Here is a 14,978-nt window from a genome sequence, read left to right as displayed (position 1 = left end):
CACTTGTGCAGTATGAGGCACAACAGCAAAACTAGCACAAATTTCCTTTTCCTTCTTCACAATTTCACAGATGGAAGATTTGTTCTTTTTTTTTTTTTTTTTTCCGGCATATTATGGGGGTACAGATTTTAAGGTTTCAATAAATGCCCATTTCCCCCCACAAGTCTGAGTCTCCAGCATGACCATCCCCCAGATGGTGCACGTGGAAGATTTGTTCTTATCTTAGCAACCTCAGCATATGATTTATTCCCCTGATGTCAAGAACTTTCACTTTTTCACTTACATTATGGTTCCTCTTTGGCCTGTCCAAATTCCCAGCATCATTACTCTTGTTCTTTGGGGCCATTAAGTAAAGTAAAAGTTCCTTGAACACAGGCACTGAAACACATCGACATTGGTCTGATAACTCAGACAGCTGATAAGTGACTAACGTGCAAGGAGCATCTACAGTGTGGAGACACTAGAAAAAGGGATGATCCATGTCCCAGGTGCAAGGGAGCAGGATGGCTCGAGATTTCATGACACTACTTAGGATAGTGTGTAATTTAAGATGTTTGAGTTTTTTATTTCTGGAATTTTCCATTTAATATTTTTGGACTGCAGTTGACTGTGGGTAACTGAAACTTCAAATAATGGGTAGACTACTGTATAGATAAGTCAAGAACATGTGAGAATATGTCCAGTCAGAGGCAAAGGATCAGTGGGAGGTGGGGTATGAGAGGATTCTAAGGTGACTTGCCTGGCTGTACCACATGGTCAATGTTGGGCAACTGTGTGGAGAAAGCATGAATGAATTGGTGGTATAGATTTTTAAAATTTGGGAGGTTTGGAAGAGAAAGTGTATGTCTCCTATGGCAGACATTGGGGAGCCATTGAAAGCTCTTAAGTTGAGGAATAACATGATTAAAACAGTGTTTTATCTACATTTTCATGTCCTTTATGTAGTTCCTATTCATTTGGCCTATTTATAAACTTTTTGGTAAAAAATCTTTCAATCTTATTTTCTGAATTTAGTATATCATCTATTATTAATCCAAGAAATGCTGCCTTTTCTTTTTCTATTCTCTAAATTAAGTCCTCTTTTTCTTTGCTGTATTCTATTTGCTGCTACTCTAGTATTTTATAATTTTAATTTGAGCAACTGTCTCTTTGCCACTTTAGAAACAGTATATAAGTAATCTGTCACTTCTATGTTTCATTCATGGTTTTATTTCTTTCTATTTTCCTCTTGAACAAAGCTTAAGAAATAACCAGTTTCCGTCTTTATTTTTCAGGTCCTTTCTCGAGCACAAAACCTCTATGAACTATATGCTGGCAACGCGCCTCTTCCAGGACAGGTGAGGATTTGGTAAACTTAGAAATTTAGGACTAGATCATAAGATTAGGAGAAAGTACCTGCAGAAGAAGGGAAGAGGCTTCATAAAAATATTCATGTAAAATCTCTGATGGAAAAGTCCTCCAGAAAATATGAAATAATGCCTAATTTTTCCAGAATTTATCATTAACTCTCAGCACTTTGTAACATTTCCAAAAACTAAAAATTAAACCCTAAAGATCTGTGAGCAATCTTCAGAGATGCCTTAAATGTTATTCTTCAAGGAAGGCTCTTAGTGCCTTTATACTTTAGATGCAATTTTAACAGACATAATTATCTGTTTTTCTAGACCAGAAGAGATTAGAACTATCAGATTAGAAAAAGTGGAGGGGAGGTAATTCACAAAATACACTGAGACTTGTAAGAAATAACAACTGATAATCTCAATAAATGATGGAAAACAGACATTGGCATTTAAATAGCACAGCAGTCACAGACTACTTAGTCTTGCATACTTTTGTAGCCCCTGTGACCTAACCACGTTGCAGTACAGTTGCAGTACAGTTCCTTAATTGATTGTTAAAATAAGACACCCTAGTTATTTAGAGGAACTTAGTATTATTTTGAGAATATATAAGCTTTTTTCAAGGATTCTTAAAATAGATACCCAGATTTCAACCATTTCTTGCAATTTCATGATCTATTATCGTAAATAATGGGATTTACAGTTTCTCTTTGTAAATGTGTAGTAATTACCATTGATTAAGTAATCATATTGTGTAGCTTCTAATCCCCCTATCTGAAAACTTTGGCAAGGTTTCTTTATCTTTAGAGTTGAGCTACTTTGCCAGAATGTGTCTGCTATGTCATTTTTCATTATTTTAGTTTTGCAGTGGGTGAGTCCTTTCAGTCTAAACATGTAAGTCTTTAACTGTGGGAAATGTTCCCTTTATTCTTTCTTTTCTCTCCTTGTGGAACTCCTATTAGATAAATTTTGGCTATATCCTCCATATTTCTTTACTGTTTTGACACTTTTGATCTCATGTCTTTAAATTCTTAGAGATTTCTTGAATTTTGTCTTCTAAAACTCTAAATCAGTCTTCAGCCTTGTCTATTTTGTTATTTATTACCAGTGCAGGAGAGGGTTGTTTGATTTATGTTTTTTATGTTTGTTTTGTTTTGTTTTTCAAGACAGAATCTTACTCTGTCACCCAGGCTAGAGTGTCATAGTGTCAGCCTAGCTTGCAGCAACCTCAAACTCCTGGGCTCAAGTGATCTTCCTGCCTCAGCCTCCTGTGTAGCTGGGACTACAGGCACGTGCCACTACGCCTAGCTAATTTTTTCTATTTTTAATAGGGTCAGGGTCTTGTTCTTGCTTAGGCTAGTCTCAAACTCCTGATCTCCTGTGATCTTCCCGCCTTAGCCTCTCAGAGTGCTAGGATCACAGGCGTGAGCCACCACGCCCGGCCTGATTTGCTTTTTTATTTTGGCAAGCGTGATTTTAATATCCAAGAACTATTTTTGCTTTTTGTCTTCTTTTTTTTTTTTTTTCTAATTTTTTTTTTTTTATATATATATATCAGTTGGCCAATTAATTTCTTTCTATTTATAGTAGAGACGGGGTCTCGCTCTTGCTCAGGCTGGTTTTGAACTCCTGACCTCGAGCAATCCGCCCGCCTCGGCCTCCCAAGAGCTAGGATTACAGGCGTGAGCCACAGCGCCCGGCCTTGTCTTCTTTTTTTTAAGACAGAGTCTCACTTTGTTGCCCAGGCTAGAGTGAGTGCCATGGCATTAGCCTAGCTCACAGCAACCTCAAACTCCTGGACTCAAACAATTCTCCTGCTTCAGCCTCCCGAGTAGCTGGGACTACAGGCATGCACCACCATGCCCGGCTAATTTTTTCTATATATATTTTTAGTTGGTCAATTAATTTCTTTCTATTTTTAGTAGAGATGGGGTCTAGCTCTTGCTCAGGCTGGTTTCGAACTCCTGACCTCGAGCAATCCACCTGCCTCGGCCTCCCAGAGTGCTAGAATTACAGGCATGAGTCACCGCACCCAGCCTATTTTTGCTTTTTGATTAGTTTTCATATTTTATGGATGTGATGTCTTTTCAAATCTCTTTATGTTGATTAGTTTGTTTAAAGTTCCTTTATGTTTTTTGCATTATTTTAATTCTTCTGTATTAGTTCTGTTTGTTCATCTTATTCTTTCTTGTTTTTATTATAACATATCTGCATTGGTGATCTTGGATTATCCAGTCATATTTAGTAGTAATGGACCATTTGCTTAAAATAGGTAGTTTGCATGGGTTTTTTAACATCTCGTATAGGTCTGTTTCTGAACTGACATGGATTCTGTGCTCAAGGCTGGATCTTTCCATACTTGTATTTTCTGTGAGGGGGAAGGAGAGCAGAGCAGGCAATTTGGAGACTACCATATTGGCCAAAATTATGAAGTATTCACATAGGAGTAGCATAACAATAAAAAATTTGAGATATAATAATATATGTGCTTCTTTATTAGTACATTAAATAATAAGACCCAGCAGTAGGTCTAATAACTACCATGATTTTCAAAGAATGATAACTATTGACAGCATTTTGAGATACTTGTAACAGTTCTAAAGTAATATGAAAAAATATGTTATTTCTTTTGGTAATGAAGTCATGCTAAACTGTTTTGTGGATGGTTTCCTATATTTATGTGGAGGAAATGCTAAATTTCAATTAGGGAATGTAATTTTTTTCCCATCCAAGTTAGTGTACTCCCTACATACTTTCTTTAGGCCCAGTTAACAACCCTTGTTTTTAGAGCATTCTAAAATCTTTGATTAAAAAAAAAACCCATAAATTTCCCTGTTTAGCATGAAAGGCCCTCATGATCTATTCTTACCTACCTTTTTAGCCTAATCTCCACTTTTCCACTCCAGCCCATGGCCAATCAGACCATATCTACTTGTTCTTTTATACCTCCTTATCCTTACAAACTCCCCTTTCTTTGGAATGGATTTCAGTTCATCCCTAAATTCTTATAACTATGTCATTTCTCCTCTGACCTAGACTAGGAGGTACTCCCAGCCCTTCTTTTATCCCTCAGTCTGATTGAGACTCCTAGGTTATATTATAATTGCCTGTTTACTAACTTGTACTTTACAAGTTGGCTCTTAAGAGCAGGTATTTTGTTTTGCTTATCTTTGTCAGTATTAAGAACCTACCACATGGCAGACACACACAAACACATGCATTGAAAAAATAAAATTGTGTTTGTTGCAAGCCTTAATAGTTTCTAGTAAATTAATTCTCTTCAATCGGAATTGATGTTTTCCCCTTGCAAATCTAATTGTGTTATTGTCAGAACCACTGTCAAACTAATTCTATACTCATTTCATTTGTTTCAGGTTAATTTTTTCTACCTTCCTTACCCTCTCAATTCCTCCCCTGTACCCATCCTGCCCTGGCAAACAGTATCTTACACTGTGGCAGTAGTTTTAATGCTGCCTGTATATTAGTAACACCTGGGGATCTAGCAAATCATATTTATGCCCTGGTCACCTTTCTTCCCCAGAGTGAAGTATTGGTACTTATTAAAAGCTGCCCAGGTGATTGTAATGTGAAGCCATGATTGCAGATTGCTGGAGAAAACTATTATCTGGGTGAAAAAGTTAAAATCATCTTGAAACTTTCTGATGATAATGTGACAATATCAGGACATTAGATTGGTAGAAGACATGGGAAAGGAAAGACAAGACATCTTGATGAAGACTTAACCTTTTCACTCAATTTGTTTATAGTTACAATCTAAATTGCACTTGTCTCTTTATAAAAAAACAATGCCAACGGTTACATGTCATGTAATTCTATTTACATAACATTGTTGAAATGACAAAATTTTAGACTGGAAAACAGATTAATGGGGCAGAGGATAGGTAGGAGGTGTGTATGGTTATGAAATGGCAGCATGGAGGATACTTGGGGAGTGACATAATTACTTAGTATCTTATCTGTGGTAGTGGATACATGAACCTACACAGGTGATAAAATTGTACTGATCCAAATAAACACATACACAAATGAGTACAAGTAGAACTGGGGAAATAAAAAAAAGGTGTTAAGTGAAAGGAAATTGAATGAGGAGAGAATGTTTTAAAAGGAAAACAAAAGCCTATTTAAACATAAATAACACTTGATTCGTGTGGTTAGAGCCCAACCCTAGGTTAGAGGCAATGGGAAATATCTTTTTTTATAGAGATTTTCTTTTTTAATTGTGGAAAATCCATTTCTGATGAGCATAGTTTTTTCTTTAAATTTTATTTTATTTCAGAGTATTATGAGAGTACAAACATTTTGGTTGCATAAATTGCTTTTGTGCAGTTTGAGTCAAAGTTGTAAGTATGCCTATTACCCAAATGGTGTACATTGTACCCATTAGGTGTGAATTTACTCATCCTCTCCTCCAGCCTCCCACCTGCTTGATTTCTGATCAGTTTTATTTCCATATATGCATCCTTTTTGAACTCCGTAAGACTTGAGCTTGGTTTTCTTTCCCAAAACAGTTCAGTGAAAGTAGAAAGAACAATGCAGTCTGAGACCTAAGCCCTAGGTTTAAATGTAAACCTGTTAAGTTCTGATATTGGCAGGTTCCAAAATTATCTTATCACACTCCTTTATATAAATGGAGCTAATAACAACTTTCTTTAAATAGTGGTTGTGAGGAGTAAGTGTATCTACTTTGTAAATAGATAGACAAATGCAAGTAATTATTATTATTTTTCTCCAAAATTTATTTGTCCTTTCCCTTTTGTTTTTTATTGATCCTCCCTCCAACTCACAGCACTCTACTTTTCTCTGAGGATATTCTCAATTTATCTGCTTTTCCGCAAAGATGCCCTCCTTGGCCAAGTTCCATGTTGAATCTCTGTAATAAAAATTTCAGGAGTGCATGTGTGTGTGAACTCAAGAGATACTATTTGAATAGCATTCTCTAACCCAGTTGTCCTTTCTATTCCTGTAGGGGAAACCCAAGAAGAAGCTTATTGACAGGAAGAACACGGTAACTGAATTTTAAAAGTTGAGAAATTCTTTCCATGTGCATAATATGTGACCGTGTACAGACTAAGCATAATACTTCATATAACCATTTTCAGTTTGGCTCAGCTTGAATAGTAACATAAAAAATGTTTCCTATTGAAAAAGTATTCTGTGGCCACTTTTTATAAACTAAGCTTGGGTTTTACTTTATTATAACTATAGGTGTATTATTTCAACTAATAATAATAGTATTCTTACTTGACTGTGTGAGAGAGACCAGAGTATTAATGAGATTTCAAGACTGTTGTCATGTTAGATTCAAATAAGAGTTTGTGTTTTGGCCTTGGTGTATCTGAGGCATATAACTCTGTGCCTTATGGGACTGAGCAGAACCTGCCTCCAGTTTGCCACAGAACTGGAAGTATGCAAAATACCCATGGCTTTTTATCTAGGCAGAGAAGAGAAAGGTCTTAGAGGAACAGCTAGGATGGCTTTGCTTCACTGAAGGCTGCAATCACAACAAATATGCTTGAACCTAAACATATACCTTTTGGTTATAGGAAGTTTAAATATTACATATATCTACTTTGTGCTGTACCTGTTTAATAAGCAATATGATAACGATAGGAAAGAACCCTCCTATATCTAGGTTTGTGTGTTGCATTTAAGATTTTAAGATAGGCTAGGCATGGTGGCTTTATGCCGGTAATCCTAGCACTTTCGGAGGTTGAGGAGGGAACATTGCCTGGGCTCAGGAATTTGAGACCAGCTTGAGCAAGAGACCCCATCTCTACTAAAAATAGAAAAATTAGCTGGGCGTTGTGGCATGGACCTGTATTCCCAGCTACTCAGGAGGCAGAGGCAGGAGGATCACTTGAGCCTACGTGTTGGAGGTCGAAGTGAGCTATGATGATGCCATTGCACTCTACCCAGGATGACAAAGAGAGACTCTGTCTCAAAAAAAAAAAAAAGGAAAAGAAGAGTTAAGATAAACTTGGTTTTTCATCCTTCCTAGAGTATCCTGCTTCCTATAGTATACAATTTGGAAATTGGAAAAAAAAGAAAAGAAAAATATCTTAAACAATAAGAATATGTAAAGACCAGTGGGTTCTGTCCTTTATTTTTTGGTACTCATTTTATATGGCCATCAATAGGGGTCTTTTGGTGTTGTGGAGGTTTAAGCAAATGAAAGTTGACATATGATGGACCATATGCTGGAGGATGAAATACATCTTAATATATTTAAAAGGACCAAAATGATATAAAATATATTCTTTGACCACAATGGAATTGGTTATAAATGACAATAGGAAACCCTCAAGTATTAGGGAATTAAACAGTATATTTCTAAATAATACATGGGTCAAGGAAATTACAAGGGAAATTAGAAACTAAATAAAAATATAACATGGAAGTATATAGCATCAAATGCTGCTGAAGTAGTGCTTTATGTGAAATTTATAGCTTTAAATGCTTATATTAGAAACTGAGGACTAAAATTACTGATCTTTTGTCCATTTTAAGAAACTAGAAAAAGCAAAATAACCCAAAGTAAGTAGAAGAGAGGAAATGATGAATGACAGAAAATAAATAAAGACAAACAATAAAATTAACAAAATCCAAAATTTATTTATTGGTAAGCTAGCAAAATTCATAAGCCCTTAGGTAGATAGAAAAGAAAGGATATCACTATAGATCCTACAGACATAAAACGGATACTAAGGAGGGGGAAGGATTTTAAGGGAATATTATTAACAACTTAATTCCGTTACTTTGACAACTTAGATGAAATGACCAAATTCCTTGAGGGGAATGATATTTACCAAACTGATACCAGTTGAAAGAAAACTTTTGAAGAGCCCCATGTCTATTAAGAAAATTTAATTTGTAATCAAAAACCTCCTACAAAGAAATTTTAGGCTCACTGGTTTCACTGGTGAATTCTATCAAGCATTTGAGGAAGAATAACACCAATGTTGCGTAAAATCTTTCAAAAATATAGGAAGGGACACTTCCCAATTCATCTTATGATGCCAGCATGACTATGATACCAAAACCTGATAAAGACATTAAAAAAGAAGGAAATTATAGACTAATATGATTCATGAACATAGACACAAAAATTTTTTAAAGAATATTAGCAAATCTAATCAATCCACCAGTATATAAAAAGGATAATACATATGACTGAGCTTTTCTCCAATAATACATGTTTGGCTTAACATTTCAAAATTAGTCAATATGATTCACCATGTTAAATTAAAGGAGAAAACCTAGATGATCATTTCATTAGATACCAAAAAAAAAGAGAAAAAGCATCTGATGAAATTCCACACATATTTTTGAGAAAAACTCTTAGCAAATCAGGAATAGAAGGGACCTTCTTCAATCCGATAATGGCCTTATATGAAAAATCTATTGCTTTCATCATATTTGTTAAAATAGTGAAGGCTTTTCCTCTATGATTAGTAATAAGGCAAAATGTCTACCCATGCTACTTTTATTCACACTGTACTTTAATTCCTAGGCAGTGTAATAAAGCAAGAGGGGGAGGGAAGAAATACATATAGATTGGGAAGGCTTGTAAAGTGTCTTTGTTTTGGGATGACATGATCAGGTTAGTAGAAAATCGTAAGGTGTCTTCAGAATAACTGCAAGAACATAAAAGTGCATTTAGCAATGTCTTAGGATACAAGATCAATATACAAGAATCTATTGCATTTTAATATATGATCAATACATAATTGGAAAATGAAATTTAAAATTCCATTTACAAGAGCATTTGAAAATAATGAAATACTTAGGCGTAAATTTAACAAAGCATGTTCAATACCTATACACTAAAAAGCTATTAAATACTACTTAAAGAGATTAAAGAAGAACTAAATAAATGGAGAGACATACTATGCTCATGGATTGGTAGAATTAATATTTTTAAAATATCCATTCTGCTCAAATTGATCTAAAGATCTAGTACTTTGGACTTGGATAAAAGTGACAAAAAATAAAAGTAAAAAATAAAATAATAAAAATAAAGATCCAGTGCAATCTAAATCATTATCTAGTAGATTTCTTTGTAGAAACTGACCAACTTAAAAAAAACTTTATATGGAAATGCAAAGGATTTAGAATATCCAAAGTCATCTTGAAAACGACTTAGTGTACCTGACTTAATACTATAATTCTGCAGTAATCAAGACTTTGGCAAATTGATCAATGAAACAGAATAGTGAGCCCAGAAATAGAACCACATTGATATGTCCATTTGATTTTCAACAAAAGGTCCTATGTAATCCAATGGAGAAAGGAAACTCTTTTTAACAAACAGGGCTAATACAACTGTGTATCATATTTAAAAACAAAGAATCCCCCAACCCCTGTCTCCCGAAGAAATTAGAGATGATTCATAAGCACAAAAGCTATTACTATAAAACTTCTTGAGGAAAACACAGAATATCTGTGTGACTTTGGGCTTGGCACAGGTTTTTAGGCATGACACAGAAAGTAGGAAACAAAAATGATAGATTTCTTTAAGATTAAAAATGTTATATCATAAGATATAATTAGGAAAATGATTTGGCAAGCTGTAGACTGAAGTTATTTCATCAAACGTATCTGAAAGAATTTGAATCTAGAAAATATACAACTCAATAATAAAAAGAAAACCCAGTTACAAAAGGATAAAATATTTGAACAGACTCTTCAAAAGGAATATATATGAATAGCTGATACGCTCATGGAAAATGTGCTTAACAACATTAGTTATCAAGAAATTACAAATTAAAGCCGTGTTATAGCACTGAACATCTAGCAGAATGGTTAATATGAGACTGCAACACCAGATGTTGGTGACAATGTGGAGCTCACAGAATTCTGATAAATTGTCATTGGCAGCATAAACTGGTACAAGCACATTAGAAAAAACAGTCTGGCAGTTTGTTAGAAAGCTTAGCAACTTCCACTCTGAGATCTTTACCCAGAAGAAATGAAAAACATCATCACAAAATGACTTGTACAAAAAGTTCATAGTACTTTTATTCATAATAACTCCAAAGCAGGAAATAATCTAGGTGTCCAGCAACAAGGGGACAGATAAACAGGATTATTCAGACAATGGCCTACTACTCAGCAATAAAAATAGATAAATACTGATGCACACACATGAATGAATCTCAAAAACGTGCTGAATGAAAGAAGCCTTACACAAAGCGCTCATAGTGTATGGTTTCATTTTTATGAAGTTCTAGAATAGGCAAAACTATTACATGATGAAAATTCAGAACAGTGATTGCCTTTAGGATACATAGAGGGATTGACTGGGAAGGGGCATGAGAACTTTCTGAGGTAACAATAATGTTAGAGTTTGAGTATATAGCTCTAAGTGTTTGTCAAAACTTATTAAATGGACATTTGATATTTGGGTATTTCACTGTGTGTGATCTTTATCACACCAAAAAAATCTATAAAACAAATACTGAACTCTAGATAGTAATGATATAAATGTTTAGGAGCAGACTGCACTGATATCTGTCTGTAACTTTGAAATGCTTTAAAAATTAGATGCATTGATGGATGGATAGAGGAATATATGATTGGATATGTAGGTGATGAAGCAAATACAGTAAAGTGTTATTTATAGAAACTAGGTGGTGGGTAAGTATATGGATGTTCACTGTACAATTCTTTAAACTTTTTTGTTTTAGATATTAATATTTTCATAGTAAAATGTTGAAAATAGAATGAAATACATGTAGTTAAAAGGTATTACAACTCGGCCGGGCGCGGTGGCTCACGCCTGTAATCCTAGCACTCTGGGAGGCCGAGGCGGGCGGATTGCTTGAGGTTGGGAGTTCGAAACCATCCTGAGCGAGACCCCGTCTCTACTAAAAATAGAAAGAAATTAATTGACCAACTAAAAATATATATACAAAAAATTAGCCGGGCATGGTGGCACATGCCTGTAGTCCCAGCTACTTGGGAGGCTGAGGCAGGAGGATCGCTTGAGCCCAGGAGTTTGAGGTTGCTGTGAGCTAGGCTGACGCCACGGCACTCACTCTAGCCTGGGCAACAAAAGTGAGACTCTGTCTCAAAAAAAAAAAAAAAAAAAAAAAAGGTATTACAACTCGTTTATAGGAAATTCAGTTGCTTATTAATTAACCTATATTTACAAGTCAGCTATATGCTGGGAAGTCTCAGAAGCATCACAGATACAGAAGTCAACAAGGCATGCATGGTCCTTGCTTTTATAGAACTTGTAATTCTTATTTATCAGATTCACACTTTACCCAGAATTCCCTATCCTTCATCTCTTACACTATTTAGGATTTATCTGTTTATCCAGAAGAAAAAAAACTATGAAGCATTTTAGTTCACAGTTATTTAAAAAAGTATCCAGAGAAGTAGTTTCTCCATATCTCTGAGCTTTTAGGTTTCATGCTTTCAGAAGCTTTTTATTGAGTTTTTATTGATAATTTTCTCAAAATAAACTTTTTTCCCTAATGAATAGAGTTCTTGGCAATGTAGACAGAAACACTCTTGTTTATATAATGAACATGAGCATAAACACTTGGCTTTAATTTATTAGGGTGTCCAGTTAACTTCCACTCAATGACCAAAAACATTAAGCTGTCTGAAATCACATTAAGTTTTTAAAAGACATGTCCTTAGAGGAAAATTTGTGTGTTTATAGCATAGAGATGTCAATGTTAAGCTATGCCCATGTTTGCCTATACAATTATCAAATTTGACCAAGTTGGCCATATATTATTAAATATAAATGGTTTAAATGATTATATTTTTCTATCAGATTTGTTATATTTTCTTTATTATTTAATTGGTTAAATATTTTCATAGATGTGAGCGGGGGTTAGTCTCTGGGATTATGATACGATAGGTTTGAACTATTTTTGAAAGTTCATTAATTAGCTTCCCATTTCTGCTCCCAGTTTCAAGACCTTCCTGTTCTTGGCTCAGTGCCCTGCACTGGAGAGAAGACCTCCAAAAGATTTACTATCCATTCCATCCACCCAGAAATCCCTGTCCGAAAGTCCTAAATAGACCAAATGACACAACCTTTCTATCATACTCAGAGACTGAAAACTCCCAGAGGAGTCAGGATGATTCCTTGACCTCAGAGGGAACACACTTTTGAATTCTAGAGAGAGTTCAGAGCCAGCCAGTTAGAGTTTGAGTTCTGAGTATACAGAGTTGGCTGCATGCTTTCAGACACTGATGGGATATATCTTTTCTGACCTCATGACTCAGAGCCCTTTCTCTTTTTGGTGATTTGGTTATGTCTGCCTGTCCTGTACTGCCTAGTCCTTTTTTGGACTGGGCTTGATATCTGTCACATCCCTAATTCAGGATTTGTTTTACTTTAATGCCTAATGTAGCTGCTGCCAATCCCTTTTCCTCATCTTATTTCTCACTCATGGCCTGATTAAATTTGGCTTTGTCCTATATCTGCTGTCTTCCCTTGTCTGTGCCTCTGACTCTAACTCCTGACCTGTACTCACCAACTGGGGAGTCCCTGCCACCTCTCCCCATCTCCTCCTTTAGCCAGTAGAGTGGAAGCCTTGGCAGTTCTTCATGTGAGGATGTTTGAGATGTATTGGGTCTCTGGGTCTTCGTACTTTTTCACTAAGACACTTTCCCTATGAGTCTCAGCTGGGTGCTACCTGCCATAATCACAGGTTATCAGCCATTTTCCCCTCTCATCTCAACCTCTGTTAAATCTATATCTATTAAATTTTGTATACATTCAAAAGAATGATTCATGTAATGCTGAGTAAGTCATAATGAATAGCAATAAAACAAACACTTTTTGCCACCACTCAGCTTGAGAATTAAAATGTCCTTTTTAACATATAAGGTATTGTGTGACACTTTATAATTCCTGTAGTAAAGTAATAATATCACTGAGTACTTAAAGGTACTTAAATATTGTCTTCAGATACATACTTTTTTCAGAATATTTAACAAATTCAGATAGGCCATTAGTGAGGTTTTACTGTAGATTCCAGTATTCCCTTTTATCTGTCATGCCATTTAGAATTCACTAGAGTTACCAGGCCCAGTCCGTCATAAATACAGAATTCTGTCAAGCTGACCCTTGGAATAAAGGAGAGAACTTTCCAAAGGCTGTAGCTACCATATTGTTTTTCCCCTAGAATGACCGCTGATGGAGCACCAGAATTGAAGGTAGAGAGTATGAATTCCAAGGCCAAGCTGCATGCTGCTCTTTACGAAAGGAAGCTCCTGTCTCTGGAGGTGCGAAAACGTAGACGACGGAATGGCAGATTGAGGGCAATGAGGCCAAAATACCCAGGTACCTGTTTGTGAGCTTTCACCAAACTCCGTTATCTGGGTTTTGCCAGACTGAGTTAACCAGCTGCTTACTCAATATTTAATGAGTCAGAACCTTCCTAAGGTTCACATACATTTTTTTTGTATAATCCTTTTTTCTGAAACTTAATTTCAAAAGGATAAGTTTTTAAGCCTTCCATTCTATAATATTTGTATTGAAGAATATCTGAAACACACACATTTTTCATATTCCAGCATCATACAAATACCTGATATTTTGGAAATATTAGCCTGAGTTTAATGGAACCCTGAGCATTACTATTCAGGTTTTATATAATTAGGTAAGTCCAGTTCATTCTTTGCCATTCCCAAATGTCATATATATTTTTGACAAAGTAGAATTTCTTTCTCTGCAGCTTCTCCCATGTTGCAGGTATATTTGTAATAGATAGACTGACTTCCTTTTTTCCTTTTTCTCCCTTTTTTGTGGAGCACCTATATCAGGCAACATGTTAGTCACTGGCATTTCATTGGTGAATAAAAAATATATGGTCTATGTCCTCATAGAACTTATAAGGCAGTAAAGAAGGAATAATATAGGACAGGAAGATATCCCCCTGCTCTCTGTACCTCCACGAAGTGTGCTTTTCTAAAATCCTCCAACACATTGTAGAAATAACTCATCCAAGGGTTTTTTGGTGTTTTTTTTTTGTCTGAAGTTGTGAGCGAGCCATTGGTATGATAGAAATAACAAATTTAATGAAGATCCTTAATAGGTTCTTAGAATATATGATTAGAGAGTAATATGTGGTTGCTGTTTACTTTTTGTCTTGTTTGTTTGATTTAGAAATGGGTTTTTACTAAAAAGATAAAAGGAAGGTTTTGGGAGAGAGGAAAATTTAATCCTTTTTTCAGCAACATTAGTGATTCTTCGCATTTAGTGATTACTCAACCAGCTGAAATGAATGTTAAAACTGAGACAGAGAGTGAAGAAGAGGAAGAAGTTGCATTAGACGATGAAGAACAGGAAGCTTCCCAGGAGGAGTCTGCAGGGTCTCTTGGAGAAAATCAAGCCAAATATACATCCTCATTGACTGTTACGGTAGAAAATTCACCCAAAGAAAATTCCTTGAAAATTTCTGAATGGAATAATAAAGGTGAACAATGCTGCAAAATTGAGACTCAGGAGCCAGAGCCTAAATTTAATCTGATGCAGATTCTGCAAGATAATGGAAATCTTAGGTATGTACCTTTTGTAATTATAGTAGTAAAACTAATAGCTAACTTGTACTGTGTACCAAGTACTGTGTTAAGGGCTTTATAGTCATT

At 35.4% G+C, this 14,978-nt stretch overlaps 1 protein-coding gene across 13 annotated transcripts in view; it reads left to right on the top strand.

The window, feature by feature from the left end:
• The window catches only part of TTLL5 (tubulin tyrosine ligase like 5), a 278,632-nt gene that overhangs the window by 96,796 nt on the left and 166,858 nt on the right, over nt 1-14,978 (top strand). For all 13 annotated transcript variants that reach the window (XM_012742399.2, XM_012742392.2, XM_076003842.1 and 10 more), the window contains 4 exons: nt 1,275-1,337; nt 6,328-6,366; nt 13,514-13,671; nt 14,591-14,891. In XM_012742399.2, coding sequence (XP_012597853.2) covers nt 1,275-1,337; nt 6,328-6,366; nt 13,514-13,671; nt 14,591-14,891 — 561 coding nt within the window. The remainder of the gene's footprint in view (nt 1-1,274; nt 1,338-6,327; nt 6,367-13,513; nt 13,672-14,590; nt 14,892-14,978) is intronic.

The sequence above is a fragment of the Microcebus murinus genome, chromosome 6, assembly GCF_040939455.1.
Source record: "Microcebus murinus isolate Inina chromosome 6, M.murinus_Inina_mat1.0, whole genome shotgun sequence".
In the NCBI taxonomy this organism is placed as follows: domain Eukaryota; kingdom Metazoa; phylum Chordata; class Mammalia; order Primates; family Cheirogaleidae; genus Microcebus; species Microcebus murinus.
This window is presented reverse-complemented; position numbering and strand designations above follow the sequence as displayed.